The following is a 22,474-nucleotide window of genomic DNA, read 5'->3' as shown; positions in this document are numbered from 1 at the left end:
GCTAGTCATTAATATCATCGACGTCATGAGAAAGAAAGAAAGGAAGAAAGATAAAAAGAGAGATAGAGAGAGAGATAGAGCGATACTTGTAAAGGTTCTTCTCAGGCTGACCGACGGCAATACAAAAAGAACAAAAGTAAAAAGTGATAAAATATTTCAATATTCTTTTGAGTTATATAACAGAATATCGATTACATGGAATCCTTCGAACGAAAAGAATAAGAAATTAAAATGATCATGATAACTTATGCGAATTTGAACGTACGATGATTATGAAAGTGATATCTAAGTCATATATTAATCCTTTTGACGTTTGTGAATTTGTATTATTTACAAATTATTATCTTTTTTTCTCTCTCTTCAATAATGAAAAGGAAAAAAATATATATATATATATTTTTTTTTGTTCTTGAAGAAACTATAATTCTCTTTTGCGTAAGTTGTAAAAGAAGTTTGATAAGAAAATATATATATATATACGTCTTTTAATATCTCAAATGATATCTACGTAAATCACTTTCATAATTATCGGCTAAATTAACGTAACGCACACGATATTTTGCTCGCATTAACGTTGCATATTAATATTCTCATGCAATAACATAGACGTGCTTGTTTGGTCGGTCTAGAGAACTTTTGAGATCTATTGAATGAATCGCTTCGTAGATACGAAACGAATGATCGATTATAAACGGAATATCCCGGAATAGATCCCCATGTTGGTTATAACAAAAGTACGTAAATGTAAAAGAAAAAGAAAAAAAAAATGAAAATGAAAATGAAAATGTACCTTAAACCGGCAGGATTTTTATTTCGTTAACCATCGACAATTCGTTCCGTATATACATATACAAATATGAACTATCCTTTTTGCACATTAATATTACTTATGCATTGCAAAAAGAAAAAAAAAACAACAAAAAAAAAAACAAAAAAAGAAAACAGAAAAAGAAAAAAGAATTTTACCGATAAGATCGAAATCAAAGAAAAATCTTACGGGATTATGATATTCGAAGGATCGATAAATAATTGTCGCATGATAAAGTAAATAAAGAGTTATATTGAAATTAAGAACGATGCGCAAAAAGGATAGAGGACGATATATAAAATCGATCTAAATCGAATAAAAGCGAGACGGTACATTCCTCGTATTAATCAACTTCTTCGTCGAGGCCATACGACGTCAATGAAATTCAAATTGGAGTACATTCCAAGATTTCTCATCCGAACTATGAATGAAATTTAAAATGAATCTTGGAATGTACCAATTGTAAAGTAAAAGTGTGTCCGTCTATCGAGAGGTGGGGGGAAAAAAAAAAAGATAAAAGAAGAAGAAGATTAATGGATGAAAAGGAAATAGAAGAAGAAAAGAAAAAAAGAAAAACGAACGGTTTACGTATGTACATGTACATAGAAACGATTTCGTACGATAACGATACGGTGGTTACTATACAAATTGTAATTGTATGCGTGTGCGATATGAGAATATAAATAAGATGGTTCGTGCGAGTGAGAAACAACAAACAAACAAAAAGAAACAAAAAACGGGAGAAAAATTACATACATATAAGTAAGTAAGTAAGTAAGTAAGTAAGTAAGTAAGTAAGTAAGTAAGTAAGTAAATAAGTGAGAATAACGCGAGAGTTTTAAATGTGTCCTGATGCGAAACGATAGAATGTGGGAAAAGAAGAAGTTCTAAAAAGTTGTGTGTAAACTGTCTTTGTGTACTATATGAAAAAAAAAGAAAAAAAAAAAAGAAAAAAAAAAAAAGAAAAAAGAATGTAAATGGTTGGAAGTATTTTGAAGACATTATCGCCGGATCGAAACGACGGGTACGTCTTCAATTCTCTCATCTCATTTCTTCGCTTGTACATATGTAGTTCGTTTACGCTCGAGAAGTAAACTTCGGGTTACCAGCGCTTATCGTAGTACAAGGCGCTAATGAGAACATTGTTATTTCGTTATTGTTGCATTCATTTTTTTTTTTTTATTTTATTTTCTTTCTTTTTTTCTCTCTCTCTCTTTCGTTTTCGTCTTCTTCTTCTTCTTCTTCTTTTATTTTTATTTTTCTTCTTCTTCTTCTTATTCTTCTTAATCTTCTTTTCTTCGCAATTGTGTATCGACGTAAATACCGTGTAATCATTCGAAAGTGATGATCTTTGTGAGATCGTGTTATTAAGCTTCAGTGTATTTAACACTTCACTTTCTTATCCAATCGATTTCTTTTGAATTTTTCTTTTTTTTTTTTTTTTGATTTTATTTTCTTTTCACGCAACATTTCGAATGAAATGTTTTCGAGTCGAAGTTGACAGAGTATAGGAGTACAATTTTATCCTGTTTTTTTCTTTTTTTCTTTCTTTCACACCTCCTCTTCCTGACCCCCCCCCTCCACTTTGCCCCCCTTCCCTCGCCCCAACGATGTTTTTGAAAATGAGAAAATGTTATTCCTTAATGTCTTTGTAACAATCGCAAAAAAAGAAAAAAATATGCGACTTTGTGCTCACTCACATTCGGCACGCTGTAAAAATAACATATAATTTTTGTCTTAACGTAGCTCTTCGTATTATCGATGATACATTCTCATTCATTTTCCAATTATTCTTATAGATTGATTGTCGTTCCATATTGTCGTTTATATACACCGAAATGATACCTATGATATTTTTTTTTTTTTTTTTTTTTAACTTGATACAAACGCACACTTCCAAAGTTAACGCATATTCAATCTTTTGGATTATTAATTGTCGTAATCTTTCATTTGTAACAAAGATCTCTTCTCTTGGTAATATCTTCTATAGAATACATTTATTTCCGTCATAATTGATTAGCTAATAGAAAATGATAATTCTTTTATTTAATAATCAGATTACTTTCTTGAAAGGGAAAGCATATTCTTCGTTCTACTTATTGTGCAGAACGAGAATATTGATAGAAAAAATAGAAACGTTGTTAGGCGAACGTACTTAATAAAAAAAAAAAAAAAAAAAAAAAAAATAATAATAATAATAATAATAATAATAATAATCTGCTATATGTCAAAAAGATGGAAGATTATTCCGTCCAGAGATTATTTTTTGAAAGTCAGTTCATTTAATAATTTCAAGTACATATATGTATATATGTATATCCAGAGTATTAATCTCTTGTAATATCTATAGCAAAAGAATCGTTTAATTACTTCCAGTAAATATCTAGTTAATTTCAAAAGATGGTGTATATTTGATGGTTAGTTATTTAATTGTCTTCTTCTTCCTCCGCCCCCTCCCCCCCACCAATAATAACGTAAAACTGTGCTCTTCAGAATTCTTCGTTATCAACAAAACAACTATATGTTTTGTGATAATTTTTTGTGGCAATCTTTTTCATAGAAATGTTTAGTTTTACATGATATTATTACATAATACATGTATATATATATATATATCGTTTTAATTTTTGCTATCAGCCATTTTATATCGAGAAAGTCCTCCGTTAGTACATACGTTATTCGATTAGCTATTTCCAGTGTCTTATTTTTTTTTTATAATGAAAAACATTTTACCTCTATAGTAATCAGTTGACTAGAATGATGATTCTTCTAATACCTAAGGTACGAATAGAAATGATTCTTAGAATGGTAATAAGAGATAATCTAAGGAGATTATCATTGTGTTTTAAAATTAATCCATTTTTTTTTTTTTTTTTTTTTTTATTTTGTTTTCAAGAATATCATTTATTTTCCTTGTTAGCAGGACAGTGGATACTAAGGATGTATGTATGTATGTATCTATGTATGTATGTATGTATGTATTTGTGCGCGCATGCCTGTAATCCGAAAAGATATAAGAATATTTTCTTGGATCAATCTTGTTGGTGTTTCATCACAAAAGTTCTACCATTGTCCTGATTTTTCATAATCCATTAAAATTCGATATGAAATTTTATAATTATAATAAGTTTACACATCGTTTATCATTAATTTAATTCGTTCATTCAGAACGATAATATCCAAGGATTATTATTATTACTTTCGAATAAAATCAAAGCGTTTGTATCAGTTTCAGTAGGGAGTAAAGAGAATGATCTCTGAGAGCTTTTCTTTTGAATTTATTTTTCGACCTCTTTTTCTTCTTTTTCTTCTTCTTCTTCTTCTTTATTTTTTTTTTCTTTCGTTTTTGTTTCCTTTTTTGTTGTTGTTGTTGTTGTTGTTTTTCATTCGAGCGTAAAACGAATGTAAAAAAATATTATGTATTACTAATATAAGGAGAGGGAGAGCGATCGAACCGCTTACACGACAATGATCAAAAAGTTCGTGGGTAGTAGTAAGTACCGGCGTGTGCTATTAAATGATATATAATCATTTTACAAAGTTTCTTCATTTTTTCGTATCGTTTATACTCGATTATTTATATCGGTTAAAAAAACGTCATCGAAAGAATGAAAAGATTCGTTTACTTCGATAAAATATCACCGAATCCACGTAAATTGTTGTGTAACGCTTTTGTGTACTCCGTTCGTGACGCTTCGTGAAGTTTTTTTGTGAAGATACAAAAAGAAAAACAAAATGAAAAGAAGTGAAAGGAAAAAAAAAAAAACACAAAGAGAGAAAAATAAGAAAGAAGTAAAACCGAAGAATCAAATATCAAAATCCAACGAACATTTATGATTACGCATATTAGATATCGCATCGCGTTTTAAATAAGAATTTAATATCGATTGATAATTTTGTTGCATTGTGTCCTTGCCCTTTCTAATCCGACCATCATCAAATCTAACTCATTAAAATAGTTAATTAGTTTGTTAGATAGGTCATACGTAACATATGATTTCTAAAATGTTTTTTTCTTTCATTCGGCCTATCTAAACCCGATTTCTATCTTGTCCCACCGTTTTATGTTTCATTATAAGAGCAAAGTAAAATAACAATTAGGAGTCGAATGAAACCGTTTGTTTTAGAATGGAAGCAGCTGCGGCAGGAAAACTTTAAAAGGGGAAAAAAAACAAAAAAAGAAAAAAGAAATAATAATACTATTAATAATAATAAGAAGAAGAAGAAAAGAGAGAGAGAGAGAGAGAGAGAGAGAAATTTGTGCCGGTAAATTATTTTCCGAAAATGTTTACGTGTATTTTCGAAAAGAGGGACTGATCGTCTAAGAATTTTCTTGCCGCCTGCTTGCTAAGTTTCAGTTGACGATTAAAAAAGAAGAAAAAAAAAAAATAAAGAAAGAAGAAAAGATTTAAGAGAAAGAAAAAGAAGACAAAAAAAAACCAAAAGAAATAATACAAGAGTAAACACATTTTTTAAAATATAACAGACGATCGAAAGAAAAAGTTCAACGATTCTTGTTGTGTGTATGACTTTCCTCATCTTCCTATCTCATAATAATTAGCGAAGACGATAATGAAAAATTAAGTGAAAGTTATTGTTTTTCTTTTCTTTTTTTTTTTTTTTTTTTTTCGTTTATATAATTAACACTTTGCCGTCCGCAGATCTCGTAAAAATTTATTCGCTTGGCGCCGACAACGCTAATTCGGATTATTGGGCTTATCGTACAAATATTCGTAAGAACAAAAAGCTGGTTGACGTATGTAACTTATTGTTACCTAAACAAAACATCAACAGAATGTAAAAGATACTAAAGTGCTGTCGCCGGCTACTGAGCGATACTATGCACACAATACTGTGGTGTCGCCGGCCGTTGACCGCTATTCTGCGCACAACACAGTGGTGTCATTGGACGGCATAGTGTTAATAAATATTTATTTATCTTTTATTTTTTATTTATTTATTTATTTATCTTTTTTTTTTTTCTTTTTTTATTTCTTTGTTTTTATAAATACATAATCTTTCTCTGACGGCCATAGATAATTTTTATCGTATAATATATATGTACATATAAATGTGTGACCTAGCGAAATTGAAGTTTTATTTTGCATATTACATGAAGCTTCGAATTAGTGGGGAAAAGAAAAAAGAAAAGAGTAAAATCTATTTATCTTTTATTTTTTATTTATTTATACTATCTTTTTTTCCTTTTTTCGTAAAGATATAATTTTTCTCTGACGGCCATAGATAATTTTTATCGTATAATATATATGTACATATGAATGTTTGACGTAGCGATATTGAAGTTTTATTTTGCATATTATGTGGAGCTTCGAATTAGTGGGGGGGAACAAAAAAAGAAACAGGAAAGAAAAGAATAAAATGCGTAGTGTTTTATAATGTTCCATAATTTAAATTGAGCAATTTATGTTGCTAAAAATCCACCGTCTACGGGTAAGATTATTCCGTTTATCATTGAACTGCGCTCACTTAATAAATATACCACAGCATCTGTGACTTCGTCGATCTCTAAAAAAAAAAAAAGAAAAAAAAAAAGAAAAGAAAAGAAAATAAATATTCACACAAGTATGACACTTGTGAAGGAAGGAGAATTTATTATTCAATGAATTAAAATCATATTGAAAAACAAACCTGCGAATCGACCCAATGGAATTTTGCTGATCATATTTGAAGCTTTGTCTTTGTCGCTCCATCCTAATTTTCCCATTTCCGTGAGGACGACCGTAGGATTTACAGCGTTTACACGAATTTGATGTGGGCCAAGTTCGAGAGCCATCATTCTAACGAAAAAAATAAAAAAATAAATGAAAATAAAAGGAAATAAAAGGAAAATGAGAACAAAAAAACAAACAAAAAAAAAGAAGTCGATGAAACGGATTATCCTATTTCATCTAATCTCGATTTTAAAATAATTCTTCGATGAAAATGTCGAAAAAAAAATAATGTATGTAATAATATCATTTAGGGTTAAAAGTTTATATACCATTGGCGGATTTATCATTTCAATGAACTCGAAGCGATATATATATATATATATATATTTTTTTTTTTTTTTCTCGCTTCTATTATTCATATAAATGCTGAAACGAAAAATACATTGTCCAAATTCGATTATATACGATCGTGTAAATATATTAATAAATATTATATACCGGTCATCAGACAGATATTATAAATTAAATTTAATATACAAAGATAATATATAAATTTATATTATCTCTCTCTCTGTGTCATATGATGACCCAAGGCGACCGCCTCTAACGTCTATTCGTAAATCCGCCATTGAGAATGTATCTAATCTTGAGCTTTATCATAAAAGAGAAAACAAAATTATATTAAAAATATTTACGCATAGATATATTATTTATGTCGATTATACGTCGTATGCATGTAATCCACACGACGAAAAATTAAAGAAAAATTGAATAATATAAATAAATACATACATACATACATGCATACACATACATATACATACATATACATATATATATATATATATATATATATATATATATAAAAAAGAAAAACAAATAAATTGCTCTCACTTAGTCAACATATCGACGGCTCCTTTGGAAGAACAATAAATAGTATGATCCTTCAAGGCAGCTTGACTAGCTTGAGAGGACATGTTAACAATACTGCCAGCAACATTTCTTTCAATCATGTTTTTAGCGACCACTTGAGATACGTTCATAATCGCTTTAACATTGACATCAAATATTAAATCAAAATCTTCCGGTGTTGCATCCAAGAAAGGAGAAAGATGAACTATACCAGCATTGTTCACCAATAGATCAATCGGTAAAACATTTTCAATAGCTTGTCTCGTTGCTTTCCAATTTCTAAGATCAACGCATACTGGTATGATCTCTGGATCCTCGGCAATTAATTTATTCAAATGTTCGCTCGTTTTACTAAGAGCTATTACTTTCCCTTTATGTTTGGATAGACGAAGTGCTATATCTTTACCAATTCCTATGACAAAAATTTATTAACTAATTAAAGTCCTCTTTTTCTGGTTTTTTTTTTTTTTTTTTTTTTTTTTTTTTTTTTTTTTTTTTTATTTCATTCATTATTAATCTGTTTTATTTTATATTTAAATACATTAAAGGTTAAAGTAAATATAAAAATGTTTCACGTAGGTAATACACATGTTGACCATGCGAAATACTGTATCATTTAGACAATGATATATATACATATATATCATAATGTTTAAAAAATGTAAATACGTGAACATTAATTATGATAGTGGTCAAGGCATTTAAAAAATATATTGAAATTTATTCGTATATATGTTTTTTGTCTTATATCAATATAATTAATTATAAAATGTTGAAAAAGAAACAATTATAGGATAAAATGAAAATAAATTTTATTTATACCACTTTCATAATCACTTGCATATTGTACTTTAATCATTGTTTGTCTATAAATCGATTAAGAATCGATTTGTTTGATCCATAGGTATTAGAAGAGTTAAGAGAAGAAAAACAAAGGCGTCTAATGCGACATCTTCGAGTGTGAACAAAAATGAGAATTAAAAGAAAAAAAAGAGAACTATACCTTGTCCAGCACCCGTGACGAGAATACGCTTGCCTTGGAAATTAATATCCATTGTGATCGTTTTAACGGAGCTAATATGGCGTACTGTTTAATCAAGAAATATATATGATAGTGATTTCGCTCGATGTATGTACGTATCAGTTTTATGACTGACTTAACTAAAAGAACGAGATCTTTCGTTCTGAAGTTGCTTTATAGTTACATATATATTATATATATATATATATGTACAGATATATATTATATATATGTATACAGATCATGCGCATTGGCATTAACGGACTGTAGCAAGTTCAATTTCGATTAATCGATCAATAAATCGAGTAGCTTATTAACAATATTGCAAACTTAGTGTAGAAAAATATTAAAATTAAGTATATATATATATATATATTCTAATTCTCTTATTAGATTCATTTTTGGACATCATTTTTATAATGTCGAATATTTAATAAAAGAAGAACAGAACATTATTTAAACATATTTATACAGATTGTATGATAAATCGTCGAAATGACTAACGCTATCTGGCGGTAGAACTTTGTATTATTATCTTTAATGATTTACACTCGGTCGGTATAGCATACGCGTGAAATATTTCTACTTGGTCGGTAAGGCAGATACTAGAGGACGGATTATAGCTTTCAATAATATAATTATAAGTACTTGAAGGATATGAAATAAATAATTACAATAGTTCATGTGCACATCACTTAATTTATTCGTGCATTAAATATGGCAATTATATATTAGGTCACTACACATAAGTTAGTATATCGTATCACGTAGGTCAGTTTATATTAAAATTTTTCTTGTTAAATAAATAACAATGTTTTTTTTCCTTTGCGTCCGTAGTTGATAATTCATTAATCAGTGACTTGTTATAAAATAATATTAGTCAATATCGGTGATAATTAAGTAAGTTATTTCTTTTTAATTATGTCGATTTGAATGTTATCAGAGAAAGTAAAAAAAAAAAAAAAAATACGATAGAAATGATGCAGCAATAATTTAATGAATCATAATAAATTTTTGTTTAAAGTGAGAAAGTTTGTTTATACACTTTTAAACAATTAATTTTGAATTTAAATATAATCTATTAATATTAAATATAATACCATTAAAAAATTGATGTTCATTATTAAATATTATTATTATTATCATCATTATTATGTTATCATATTAATCTATTAATAATTTTAATCAATAAACTTATACGTGTGTGTTCTTTTTATCATTTAAAGAAAATATGCCGAAGCCTATAGAATACTCATTTTATATATATATATATATTAAATATAATTAATGGAGAGAAAGAGAAACAAACGGACGGACAAAAACAGAAAGAGAGAGAGAGAGAGAGAGAAAGAAAAAAAAAGAAATTATGTGATTTTCTATGAGACGTCCTTGGACTTATGATTTAAATTGTCTATCCTGAGCGCTATATGATCGTACGATTTCACGGATGGTTGAATTAAAATTTCCTCTAAAGGACGAAGCTTCGTTTGAAGAATTTCCGTAGCTTGTTCATTGATTTCATTCCAGGCGAATTCAATGTCCTGTTCTTGACATAATCGACTGGATACACAAAACCGTATGATGTATTTTTCACATAACGTTGCCATAATAACGTAAATACGTTTCCGCTCGGTTAAACGAGTAAGAAGTTCTTTTGTCCAATTGTTGTCTCCCTGAAATAAAGAAAAAAAGAAAATAATCAAACGAAACGTTAAAGGTTTAATACACAAATATGCGAAAAATTTTTAATTACAAGATTTAAAAAACTACAGGATTAATATGTCAGCAAAATAATAGCTGCTGATAAATGCACCGATTGTACAACGCACAATTTTTTTTTGTTTTTCTTTTTTTATATTACGAATGCGTGTTTTTCTTTTGTTATATTATATTATTTGTTGAGATAACTAAATAAATTTTGATCGAGAGAAAGTTAGAAGAGATGTAAAGAAAAAGAAAAGAAAACAAAATTGAAACACATTGGCCTGAACATCTATCCTAAAATACCACAACTTTGTTTAAATTATATCAAAGAATATCATAAAAAGTAATTGTAATACTATATATATATATATATATAAATTACTTATAATTATAATTACATATAAATATACTTATAAACACTTATGTATATAATATTATGCATTGTTATTATTAAATATCTAAAAAAAACTCTTGTGAATTATTTATAAAATCTTGCTAATTAGATGAAAAAAAAAATAAGAAAAAAAAGAAAAACAAAAAACAAAAAAAGAAATAAGAAACGTGTTAAATATTTCATACCTTCAATCTGAAACAAATTAATGCCATAGAACTTGTAACAAGTTCAAATCTTTCATCGGATTCAATGTATTTAGCGAATTTCTGTGCCAACGATATAGTATGCCTTATGTGTCGTTGCATTCCTTCTATACCGTGAAGACGTAAAACAAACCAAAGCTTTAAAGAACGAAAACGACGTCCTAATGATATTTGCCAATTCTATGAAAGAGAAATAATTAAATTAGATCGTTAAAAATTTATAAAAGCAGTTAAGATAATATCTCAAAAAGAAACGTACTCTATAATCAGGAGCGAGACCCTCTTTATCGTATGCCAAATAAATTCTATCGACGCTAAGCGACTCAATAAGATATTTGGAATTCTTTACCCTTTAAAATACGTTATTTTATTATTTACAGTTTGTTCTTTTTCTTTTCTTTTTTTTTTTTGTCATATTCTTTATTTTTTTTTCTTTTTCGTTTTGCTTATTTTTTTTTTTTTTTTTAAATTATTTTTTCGTTAATATTTTTGTTTTTTTTTTGCAATAGTAAAAATCAAGACGCGAGATATAATTTTCTCGTTAATTCCAATATACATACCACATTGCTGAACAATCAAAGTTAATGAGCATCCATTTGTGACAATTGACGTTAAAAGAATCAGCGTATTGAATACCGGCCATTAAGTGTCGATATTCGGGACAAATAAAAGCTGCACCTAAATAAACGCAATAACTTAATCGTTAAGCATCGTGAAACATATATGTTAATTAATTAATAAATCAAATAACAAGTGCACTTAAACAATGAAAATAATTATTAATGATATACTAACCGGCATACGCGGCATCGACATGAAGCCATATATCATATTGATTACAAATTGGTCCTATTTCTTCTAAATTATCAAAAGCGCAAGTACCGGTAGTACCTAATGTCGCGCAAACGTAACAGGGTATAAGACCGTCCTCTAAATCTTTTTTAATTGCTCGTAATAATGTTTCCCCACGGAGACTGCAATTTTCGTCTGTAGGTAACAGTCTCATTTGTACATTAGTTAAAAGTCCTGCCTTTTCAATGGACGAGTTCGCTTGTTCTGAATAATAAGAAAGTTCGAAGTAAAAAAATATATTTCGTTTTATTTATTATAAATTTGATTATTGGAACGACGTAATTGAAACGGGTAACAATGTAAATTGTATCAATTTTTATAACTGATATAATTGTTATAATAAAATTGAATGAAAACTAAAACAATAACGTTTACCTGAACTATAAGCTACCAATTTTCCTCTAATTATGTTTTCGTTCCAATCTGGATGAATATTTTTTATACATCGGATTTTTTTATCTTTGGCCACTATTAAACAGATCATTGTAGTTTCGCTTGCGGAACCCTATGTATAATAATTGAAAACATAATTTATATTGAAGTCATTGATAAATATTAATCGATTGGTTTTATTTATAAATTAAAGCTGATCATTAATAATGAACAAATTGGCAGAACGGTTCGTTGATTTTTTGTTTTTTGTTCTTAAAAGTAAGTTTATTTGACACAGCCCTATATTAGGTAGATATGTATAATCTTAGAAGATTTTTTACATTATTTTAATAAAAATATAACTATTGGTTATAATTAGATAAATTTCTATAGTAATCAATATATAGAATTTTATAATTATTATTGTAACTCTGGCTCGTTGGTCTAGGGGTATGATTCTCGCTTAGGGTGCGAGAGGTCCCGGGTTCAAATCCCGGACGAGCCCGAGATTTTTTTTTTCTTTTCTTATCTTTTTATCCGATCTCTCTTAAATCAATATTTTCAATTATATTAACTTTTTCTTTTTCTATTATTTTTATACGAGTAAATAATATCGTTTAATTAATTAATTCAATATATTTCGAGTAAATCGAAGTTACAATACGAAATTACGTTACACTTGTATTTATTTTTTTTATTTATATAAATGCTTCTTTGTTACTATCGATAACGTTCTTTTTATTATTATTATTATTCGTATTTAGAAGAAAGAAAACACGACGATCATCCTATGAGGAATTACCTTGATTCTTTTTCTTTAAACGGAGAAAGTCAACGAAATGTCTTTTTACTATATGTATATATGTTGACCTAACTACTAATGGAATTTTAAGATTAAATCAATTAATCAATTTGGTTAATTAATATTAATGTGACTAATATTTATTTTGATTATATTTTATGAGATAACGATATTTCTTATAACGATACCCATTTGAAATTACATTAGCCCGACGAAAAGTATCACGGCATATTTCTTTTTTGCTTTTTTCTTTTTTTTTTTTTTTTTTTTTTACCTGTATAACACCTCCTCCAGATCCACTGCCGCAATTTAAGAATTCGGATGGTAGATTTAACATTTTGCCAACCCAATTCAATGTTATAACTTCTAATTCGGTAAAGGCGGGCGAACATATCCAAGAAAATCCAACACCACCAATTCCGGCGCATAAGAGCTCACCAATGATGGACGCATATGATTGGGAAGAAGGATAATAAGCGTAGAAATTAGGTGAATTCCAGTGGGTTATCTGAAAGAAAAGAAAAAAAAAAAAAAAATAGAAAAAAAAAATGAGATCATTTTTTATCATTTTCTTTCGTGTAAAAGCGGAAAGCAAAGAAGAGAGAGAGAGAGAGAGAGAGAGCGATTAATCAACACGAATACGTTATTGTTTTTTCGTATGTTTGAAAATTATATTTCTCAATTTTTTATTAACACGTTGACCGTCATATGGAAACATTGGTGAGCGGAGTCCTTCAAATGTTTATAATCGTAAAAGTTAAATAAAAAATATTGATGGTATTAATGAATTGTGAACATTATCATTAATTATAGAATACTTCGAAATATATAATAATGAAAGTGATTATTTAGTTAAAACGTTCTCTTATGTAATCATATTTGTTATTATTTTGCCATTATATGTCTAAAGTAATAAAAATTCTTTCCATTATGAGCAAAGTATGTGATTTCGATGTATCAGTGTGTGAACGTGTTAAAAAACGAGAAATACGTGCATATTATATTTATCTTACCCCAGGCATAATTACTCTTTCAATATCTTTGAAAACTTCTTGCCAGGTCTCTGCTTTTTTAGGTGCTTCCTCTGGTATTATTTGACTGAGATATCCTGGTTCAACGTTCGGTAAAACAGATCTATCTCTCAATGTTTCCATATAATTTACGATAAAATCCATGGTAGATTTGCCAAATTCAAGAAAATCTTTGATGTCCATACTTGCGTTTCTTTTTTCCTGTTTTTCTTCTCTTTTCTTTTCCTTGGATAAATTTGGATTATTCGATATGTAACACTTAAAATCTTGACAATTGATAATGAATTAAGGATTAATCGATTTAAGGACTACGAGATCGCGTTTTGAATATTTTAAAGCTTTTAATTTCTTTTTCTTTCTCTTTTTCTTTTTGTTTCCCTTCAAAAAAATTTAATAACCGTCACATCGATTTCGTAAAAAGTCTCTACACAAATACATATTGTAGCAAGGATATAATATATATATATATGTGTGTGTGTGTGTGTGTGTGTTTCGAGTTTTAACCGCCAAACTTTGATCATATATATATATATAGATATTCTATTGATTTAAATAAGAGAAAAATTCTTTATAGATTTATTATAGTTACGACAAAATTACAAATAACGTAGATTATTATGGTATTTATGAAATCCAACAACTTATTACTAATGCTAATGTTTAATAATTAAATTATTTAATAAATTATTAATAAATAAATTACCTTCTAATGACAAAAAATCTTTGCCGATCTTAGATTAGTAAACACTGCCGTTTATAAACAAATTAAATATAAATAACGTCCGTCTATTATTAAATTGTATCGTAATAACTTTATTTCAAACTATTATCCGTTATATTTTTATCTACATAATTTTTATATTTGTCCTAACTTTTTAATAAAACTATGTTTATATAATATTTCTTTTTTTATTTAAACAAATAGAATATATTGATAAAGTTTGGTTGTTAAAACTTGGAACACTGTATATATATATATGTACCTTTCTGTCAATGATGATTTGTAGCGTCACTTGTTCCGCTGAGGAATTTCGAAGCGCACGTGTTGAACCGAGGACGATTCTTTAAGAAATGACGACTCTTCAAGATTGCCACGTTAAATGCTTACACATAAGAAACTTTCTCTTGCTTTCTCTCAAATTACTTAAAATATTGATTTATCTGTAATAACAAAACATTCGTGAAAACATGTAACGTCTCTTCATCTTTCCTTAATGATCCTTTTTTTAATTTCTTTTTTAATTTTTGTTTTCATTTTTTTTTTATTTTTTTTTTTTTTTATACTTTGATCATTGTATTAAGATTAATGGTTGATGATTGGTTAAATCAAATTTATATTTATATACTTTATCGTATTCATCGTAAAATTTATCAAATATAATGTATGATTTATAACTTTGACCTCGACTGATTTCATTTCCTATTCTTTATTAATTTCCTGAAAAATCGTGATGCAATTATTAATTATTTCATATTTAACTTTCATCTACAAACATTGTTACGGCAATACATTTTATTTTATTCTTATCATAATATCCTTTCTCCCTTTTCTTTTTTTTCTTTGGTTTTTTTTTTTTTTTTTTTTTTAATTTTTTCCTTTATAAATAAATAGTTCCGATTAGTTACGTATACATGACGATGTACATTTGTCAATTGGCAAAATACACGGTTCATTATTAATAATATTGATAAATAGTAAAATAATAAATACATCGTGACATGAGTATCAAGACCGTTACCTTCCTATTTTACGAACAAAAAATATTTCAAGAATATAATTGTAACGGTACTTTATTATGTCCTTCAATCGGTTTTAAATAAGCGGAAAGAATGTGCTTGACCATGAAGATATTCGTTTGTTGTTATATAAAGAGAGAATGATATTAGACAAAGTAGACAAGATAATTCGTACATAATTTTATATATATATATATATATATATATATATATATATATATATATATATATTATAATAAGATAATCTATATGAAGAAAAAATTGTGTTTATGTATGATACTTTGAAAAATATTGGTAGAAGTTCCTAATCTCTGTAATAATACACACACACACACACACACACACACACACACACACACACACAGAGAGAGAGAGAGAGAGAGAGAGAGAGAGAGAGAGAGAGAGAGTATGAGTACTATCACACCTTTCAAACTAAAAAAATCAATAGTATATAAAACCCGTTATAGTTGAAACCAAATTCCATTCGTACTAATTCTTTATTCTACATTTTTTCGTTCCTTTTTCTTTTATTATTTGAAAATAGATATTTATCTATCAGGAATTCTTCAAGAATTATACTAATGTCGAGATTTGTATTAATCTTAGTTTCCAAATTTTTTGAATTTTTGTTTAGATTTCGAAATATATTCATTAAATTAGAAATCGAATAAATTATGAACTTTCATACATAACCCGTGTGATTTAAAATTAGCAATAAAAAGGAAGGAGGATAATGAAATGATAAAAGGGAAAGACAAAAATCGATAAAAAACATTTGGTCTGGTTATAAACTTACCATTAACACAGAAAATATTTTTCCCTTTTAAAAATAAATTAATATAATTATTAGTGAAACACAATTGTTCTCATTCCGAAGGAATTTGACATACTGTAACGATTATATACGTGTCATTACTCATTATATACCTCCGGCTTTCCATCTTTTTTTTTAAATTCGGTCAGTTGTAAAATTACGTATTGCTACTATCTATACTTCCTCCTTTTTCTTTTTCTTTGTCTACTTTTTTTTCATCGTTACGTCGTTATAACCTTGAGTAGATAAAAGCTTCATTACCATTGAAATTAACAGCGAGGAATTTTTGATGGTTCCTATTATTCTAAATAATTCACAATAAACACCATTTTGTGGAAACATCTTAAATACATAATGATCAAGCAATGTAATTCGAGAAAATTGTTTTATCATATTTTTTTTCTTTGATCTACATCGAATATCGAATGAAGATAAGCAATTAGTGTTTATTATTTAACTCAATGTGGAAATTTTTTTAAGATAAATTTAATAACATGAAGCGATTTTATCGAGATATATAAATACCATCAACAAAAAATTTCTTATTATTGCTTCGTTGGAGATAAGGCTTATAAAAAGAAAAATCTATTCCAATTTTCTTTTTTCTCGAGGATCATAATTCATAATTTCGTTATTTTTCGTGTGGATTTGTATAAAATAGTCGTTCCAAAAATGCTAAGAAAAAAAAATAAATAAATAAAAAGAATAAAAAAAAACATTCGTTATATTACCGTATGAATTCGAATAATAATTATTTAAACAGGATTCTTTGATAAGTTATAATAGAATGAAAAATTAAAAAAAAAAAAAAAAAAAAAAAATAACATTCAACGGGCTCGTCCGGGATTTGAACCCGGGACCTCTCGCACCCGAAGCGAGAATCATACCCCTAGACCAACGAGCCAGAGTTACAATAATAATTATAAAATTCCATATATTGATTGCTACAGAGATTTATCTAACGATAATTAATAATTTCTAGAGTAGGTAAAAAAGTTTTTATAGTCACTATTTTTTATTTTACTCGCATACATATAGTTCTGTTTAATGAACTTTATATCCACAGTTATAATATTAATTAAAATTCTATGTTACTGATTGTTATGGAGATTTATCTACAGATAACTTATAGCTATTGTCCTAATATAATAATGTTAGAAGTCTTCTAAGATTATACTTATGTACCATATAAAGGGCATACAAATAAACAAATAATAAACTTACTTTTAAAAACAACAAAAAAACCAACGAGCAATTTAGTTGCTGTTGAGCATTCGAATAAGACGGACGTGATAATCGATTTTCTTTGATTAATAGTATATATATTACAAGACTCTGCGGGGATTGTGCAATATAAAAGTAGTTTTAGTTGTCGCAAAACAAGTGCTTTTTCTTTCTCTTTTTTCCGATATTGACACTAAGTTATTTTATAAATAGTATAACAAAATATTAATGTTTACGTGATTTGGGCCCACCCGGCGACCCAACACTTAACCAACAAAATGAAAAAGTCATGGCTTCAAGTTAGAAAAGGAAATTAGAAAAGAATGCTTCGCGTGACGGAATATACAAAATATTGAAACGGAATGTTAAAAATTTCGATAAAGAATTCAACACCAATAATTATGACAGACTATTTGAAACTAAATCGTGAATAAAATCAAACCTAAATACAGTAAGAAATGAAGGAACAGGACTAGACGCGAACAAAGAAAATGATATGAACGAGAGTTTCCTTAAACCAAAAAAAAAAACAGAATCATCGAAATTCTCAGTTGGTAATCAAGGCCCAAGCTTTGAACCAGACAATAGATTTGAGGCGCTATCGGATGATATGAGTTTCACGAAAGAGGGCGAAACTGAAAAGAACTATAGCGCTACAACGAAAAACAATAGACTGAAAACTTCCAAAATCCGAATGCCGACTATATACATTTTAAAATTTAATCTAAAGGATATTATTATACTATTAACTAATAGCAATATTAACGAGGTAGTTTTCTTATTAAATACTAAACTAGATATAGATATGATTGGACTAATAACCAGGGATAACGATATACACAACAAGTACATAGCTACACTAAAAGACAAAAATTACAAATTCCACACATTTACACCAAAGTATACAAAATGCAAAACCTTCAAAAGTATAAGAGGTGATTTCGACGTTCCCGATGTTACAACAGCACTAAACGCGCTAAACATAAGTGATATAAACATAACGAAAGTCAGTAAACTAATTTTCGATAAGCAAAACATAGATAGATTTCACTGCATAGTACAAATAAGATAGTAAGAATAACCCATAGGAACTCCTAAAAAATAACATACTGTTCAACCAAAGAGTAAGATAGGAGAAATTAAAAAGACCTAAAATTTTCCACTGCAAAAATTGCCAAAGTGTAGGTCATGTCAACGCTAATTGAAATATGGAGTACAGATGCGTAAAATGTGCCCAACCCCACGAACCGAGAAAGTGCAATTTAATCAATTCAGTAGAAAGAGAGATGCTGAAATGCGCAAATTGCGATCAAAACGGGCATCCAGCAAAGTATCTAGGATGCCCATATATGAAAATGATAGCTGACCTGAAAAAGAAAGAAAAAGAAAAAAAAGATAAAATAGTAACGGACAAACTCAATAAAATTAACAAATTCATCAACCCAAATATATCATACGTAAACATAATGATGACCAAAGAAAAAAAAAGTATAACAGAACACAACAACCAGAGACCAGTCAATAACACATCTCAGGCAATGCACCAGAACAGTCATTATAATACAATTCAGCATCATGAAAATAATGTTAACAACAATAACAATTACAATAGCATAAACCAAATATTAGCTATGTTTGAGGATAATTTGAAAAAAATTAAAGAGCAACTCATAGAATTGAATAACAAAATTATTCAAAACGCAATGAGAATCGACTACATGTCACAATGGCAGGGAGAATAAGGACAAATACAAAAATAAATAACATACTGAAATTGTCCGCTGTAAATGTGAACTCATTTTGCCCGTTAAAAAAGAGATTAGATTTCCAAAAATACTTAAATGAATATAGATATGATATTGTAATGATATCAAAAACTAAACTAAATAATAAGCATAAAATAAAATTTAACAATTATGATCAGATTGTATAGAGCAATAATTTCCAAAGAAGGTGGTACAGCAATAGTAAAAAAACGATAACATAAAATATGTTAACATCAGGCAGCCAATACTTAGCTGTGAAAATATTGGTAAACGCAAATAAATCACTAGTATTCAACATATATGTAACACAATCAACAAAAAATACATTTATAACGGAACTAGATGAATTATTTAGAGACTTCAGATTAGATGATAACGAACTATACTACATCATTGCGAGAAACTTAAATGTACACGTACATTAAAAGCAGCTCTTATCTTGACTACTGCATTGCTGACAACAGAATAGAGATACTGGATTTAGTAAATAATAAAATAAAAATTGAGTCATACGATAGTGACCACAACGCATTAACTTTTAAAATAGATACAGATACGCTTTTCAAGGCATATCACTGGCACCACCCAAAACAGCCACCTACAACTTCAAAAGAGCGAACTGGCGCAAGTTTGCTAAACAAATTGATTCAAAAATACAGAATAAGAACCAGCTGCCCACAAATAGAAATCTCTCAATAAAAGAAATAGATGAAAGCATTGTAAGTTTCGAACAAATAATTAACAAATCCATTAGGGAAATCATACCTAAAAATCAAGCAAATAAATATGACTATTACCAAAAATACGTTAGCAACAATATCAAGAAATTACATTCAACACCTCTCAAGTCCTCTTTAATAACAAGACTACAGTTCATTAGATACCGAAGCCCATATAACCATATCAAACACGAAATATATCGTATTAAAAAAACAATTAAAGGAATTAATAAACAACTATAAACAAATACATCAAAATCCGTTACATCATATTGGTCATCAATAGCCAAAAACATAAACTACAAAGAAGCAAACGAATTTTTTCCGATCATCAACAAATATTTAAGACCACAAAAACACATGAGTATTGAAAATTTCCTATTGAATTTAAACAAAAACGAATTCAATCAAGAGATTGGTAGAACAATGTCGCAATTAGTCTATGAAAATGAAATATATATCACCGATCCAATGATAAAATTGGAGGTCATGGGCATGTACCTAGAGAGAATCAATTCGTCAAGATATACGAATGGAAACACCATCATTAAAAATAAAACAGATGATATTGCTCAAAAGTACCAAGATATTCGTCGTAGAATGAGGAATACCAAATCCACCTTTATGACTTTCTCTGATCAATTCCCAGCACATGATTCACTACAAAGAATTAAATAAAATATTTCATCTCGTACATCGGAATTTATGAGGAATTTAAAAAATAAAATTTCTTATGGTTTTAACAAAATCTGATCAATAGTCATCAAAAATTTACCATAATCAATAATTACCAAATATATAATTATTTTAAATAACGTTATAAACCACGCATACTATCAAAACAGATGGAAACAAGCAAAAGTTCTACCGATTTTGAAAAAAGGGAAAAATCCAGAAGAACCACGAAGACCTATCAGTCTGATACAATGAATATAAGTAAAATTTTCGAAAAAATTATCAAGAAAAACATCATGGATCACATTAATACTTATAAAATCATTTCGAATAATCAATTTGGATTTAAATCTAATTTATGCACTACACACGCTATACACAAATTAACCTCAGACCTGAACAATTATTTATATAAGGAATACACAATCGGTGCTATACTATTGGACTTAGAAAAAGCGTTCGACTCCATATGGAAAAACGGACTGATACATAAACTAGACGATTATCAATTTCCCATGGATTTAACTCTACTGATTGCTAACATCATTGAGGGGAAGACATTTCGCACGTGGGACGGCACCAATCTCTCAGCAAAAGCGAAGTAATTTTTTTCAAAAGATCTGTTAAACAAATCGAATAATCGGCTGTTAAAAAAATAGATAGTATAAAATTAACAGCGATAGATATTCACACCAACAAATTAACTGAGATATCAAATGAATTAAATGAGATACCAAAGAAACGCATCGTGAAATATTTGGGAGTTCATCTAGATCATCTGCTAAGACCGAACAAACACTAATTGTTTCAATTAGACAAAGCAAAAAAAGCTTTCAAGCTGAATTCGAGAATATTTTATAATAAAAATCTTGCTACTAAAGCCAAAATAATATGCTATGGACTACTGCTGAGACCTATTCTAACTTACGCAGCTCCTGTATTATGGAAAACAGGTCTAACAATAATCGAAAAAATAAGAAGATTTGAGAGATCTTGCTTGAGATCATGCCTAAGGACGCATATAACCACTGAATCTGATTATAAAAGGAGAATAAAAAATAAGATCATTTCAATTTTGAGTAAACAGGCATTTTAAAATACAGGCTACATTCCACTGGAACTAGTTATTTATTGTGACAAACATGGTCTAATCTAAGACCACAATAATGTTCCACTAATCTATCACCGCCGCAGACACTCAGCAAGAAAACAAATCAATAGTAACCATGTTGAAAATATTCAAGAGAACCACATTTTCTTGAAAGCACTACTAAATAGAGATGTAAAGGATACTAACAGACTATGTACTGGCTACGAAAAGATGCTAAATACATGGACGACCTGCGCCGAAGAACTAGATTTAAATAGTATTAAATACTCATGACAGATTAATAGTATTCATAATACAAGATAGGATATATTTGCTACTTTAAAAAGAAGAACATAAAAGTTTGATAGAGACTTATAACGTATAGTTTAGTTGTACATAATGTATATATGTTCCCATTGGAAATATACCCCCCCCCTCCTCTGTAGATTAGTTAGCATAATTGATAAAGTTGGTAAAAATTTTTTTTATTTTACTCACATATATATCTGATTGTTTAATGAACATTATATTCACAGTTATAATATTAATTAAAATTCTATTTTATTGAATGTTATGGAGATTTATCTACAGATAACTTATAACTGTATTTATAATAAAATAATGTAAAAAGTCTTCTAAGTGAGATTATACTTGTGTACGTAATATTGGGCTGTGTCA

General features: G+C 28.3%; 4 protein-coding genes and 2 non-coding genes across 8 annotated transcripts in view; 3 read left to right on the top strand and 3 right to left on the bottom strand.

The window, feature by feature from the left end:
- LOC124423789 (casein kinase I-like) overlaps nucleotides 1-8,520 on the top strand; it is a 29,737-nt gene extending 21,217 nt beyond the window's left edge. For both annotated transcript variants that reach the window (XM_046961989.1, XM_046961988.1), the window contains one exon: nucleotides 8,297-8,520. In XM_046961989.1, the coding sequence (XP_046817945.1) occupies nucleotides 8,297-8,373 (77 nt within the window). In that variant the 3' untranslated portion in view covers nucleotides 8,374-8,520. The remainder of the gene's footprint in view (nucleotides 1-8,296) is intronic.
- Nucleotides 2,237-8,728, bottom strand: LOC124423793 (L-xylulose reductase-like). Its single transcript, XM_046961995.1, has 4 exons — nucleotides 8,396-8,728; nucleotides 7,375-7,804; nucleotides 6,458-6,606; nucleotides 2,237-6,334 (listed from the first exon to the last, which is right to left on the bottom strand). The coding sequence occupies exons 1-4, from the start codon at nucleotides 8,445-8,447 to the stop codon at nucleotides 6,231-6,233; spliced, it is 735 nt and encodes a 244-aa protein (XP_046817951.1). The 5' UTR covers nucleotides 8,448-8,728; the 3' UTR covers nucleotides 2,237-6,230.
- Nucleotides 8,729-9,785: 1,057 nt separating this feature from the next.
- On the bottom strand, nucleotides 9,786-16,392 carry LOC124423514 (aromatic-L-amino-acid decarboxylase-like). Of its 2 annotated transcripts, XM_046961302.1 has the most exons (10): nucleotides 16,305-16,392; nucleotides 14,755-14,932; nucleotides 13,754-13,996; nucleotides 13,015-13,248; nucleotides 11,942-12,071; nucleotides 11,510-11,770; nucleotides 11,275-11,392; nucleotides 10,974-11,064; nucleotides 10,697-10,894; nucleotides 9,786-10,086 (listed from the first exon to the last, which is right to left on the bottom strand). In XM_046961302.1, the coding sequence occupies exons 3-10, from the start codon at nucleotides 13,952-13,954 to the stop codon at nucleotides 9,790-9,792; spliced, it is 1,530 nt and encodes a 509-aa protein (XP_046817258.1). In that variant the 5' UTR covers nucleotides 13,955-13,996; nucleotides 14,755-14,932; nucleotides 16,305-16,392; the 3' UTR covers nucleotides 9,786-9,789. The 2 variants fall into 2 exon arrangements, with proteins under 2 accessions (XP_046817258.1, XP_046817257.1); XM_046961301.1 differs by lacking the exon at nucleotides 14,755-14,932.
- Trnap-agg lies at nucleotides 12,372-12,443 on the top strand. Its single transcript has one exon. It is a non-coding gene; the product is annotated as a tRNA-Pro (tRNA).
- A 762-nt stretch (nucleotides 16,393-17,154) lies between the features above and the next one.
- Nucleotides 17,155-17,226, bottom strand: Trnap-cgg. The gene has a single exon. It is a non-coding gene; the product is annotated as a tRNA-Pro (tRNA).
- A 1,786-nt stretch (nucleotides 17,227-19,012) lies between these two features.
- Nucleotides 19,013-20,709, top strand: LOC124423692. The gene is made up of 3 exons (XM_046961736.1): nucleotides 19,013-19,179; nucleotides 19,860-20,233; nucleotides 20,318-20,709. The coding sequence occupies exons 1-3, from the start codon at nucleotides 19,013-19,015 to the stop codon at nucleotides 20,707-20,709; spliced, it is 933 nt and encodes a 310-aa protein (XP_046817692.1).
- Nucleotides 20,710-22,474: the final 1,765 nt, after the last annotated feature.

This window comes from Vespa crabro, chromosome 4 (assembly GCF_910589235.1).
Source record: "Vespa crabro chromosome 4, iyVesCrab1.2, whole genome shotgun sequence".
Taxonomy (NCBI): Eukaryota; Metazoa; Arthropoda; class Insecta; order Hymenoptera; family Vespidae; genus Vespa; species Vespa crabro.
Note: the sequence above shows the minus strand (reverse complement) of the source record. Positions and strands in the feature narration are given on the sequence as shown.

Bases quoted from the DNA above. Each gene is read 5' to 3' on its own strand.
- LOC124423692 (XM_046961736.1), top strand. From the start codon at position 19,013: ATGATGACCAAAGAAAAAAAAAGTATAACAGAACACAACAACCAGAGA. The intron at 19,180-19,859 runs GTTTGAGGATAA...CTTTTAAAATAG, and splicing joins ATAAACCAAATATTAGCTAT to ATACAGATACGCTTTTCAAG. The intron at 20,234-20,317 runs GTATTAAAAAAA...GGTCATCAATAG, and splicing joins TATCAAACACGAAATATATC to CCAAAAACATAAACTACAAA.
- LOC124423793 (XM_046961995.1), bottom strand. From the start codon at position 8,447: ATGGATATTAATTTCCAAGGCAAGCGTATTCTCGTCACGGGTGCTGGA. The intron at 7,805-8,395 runs GTATAGTTCTCT...TTTTTGTCATAG, and splicing joins CGTCACGGGTGCTGGACAAG to GAATTGGTAAAGATATAGCA. The intron at 6,607-7,374 runs GTGAGAGCAATT...TTTTTTCGTTAG, and splicing joins GCCGTCGATATGTTGACTAA to AATGATGGCTCTCGAACTTG.
- LOC124423514 (XM_046961301.1), bottom strand. The intron at 11,393-11,509 runs GTTAGTATATCA...GCGTTTATTTAG, and splicing joins TGTCGATGCCGCGTATGCCG to GTGCAGCTTTTATTTGTCCC. The intron at 10,087-10,696 runs GTATGAAATATT...TCTTTATTTCAG, and splicing joins TAATTTGTTTCAGATTGAAG to GGAGACAACAATTGGACAAA.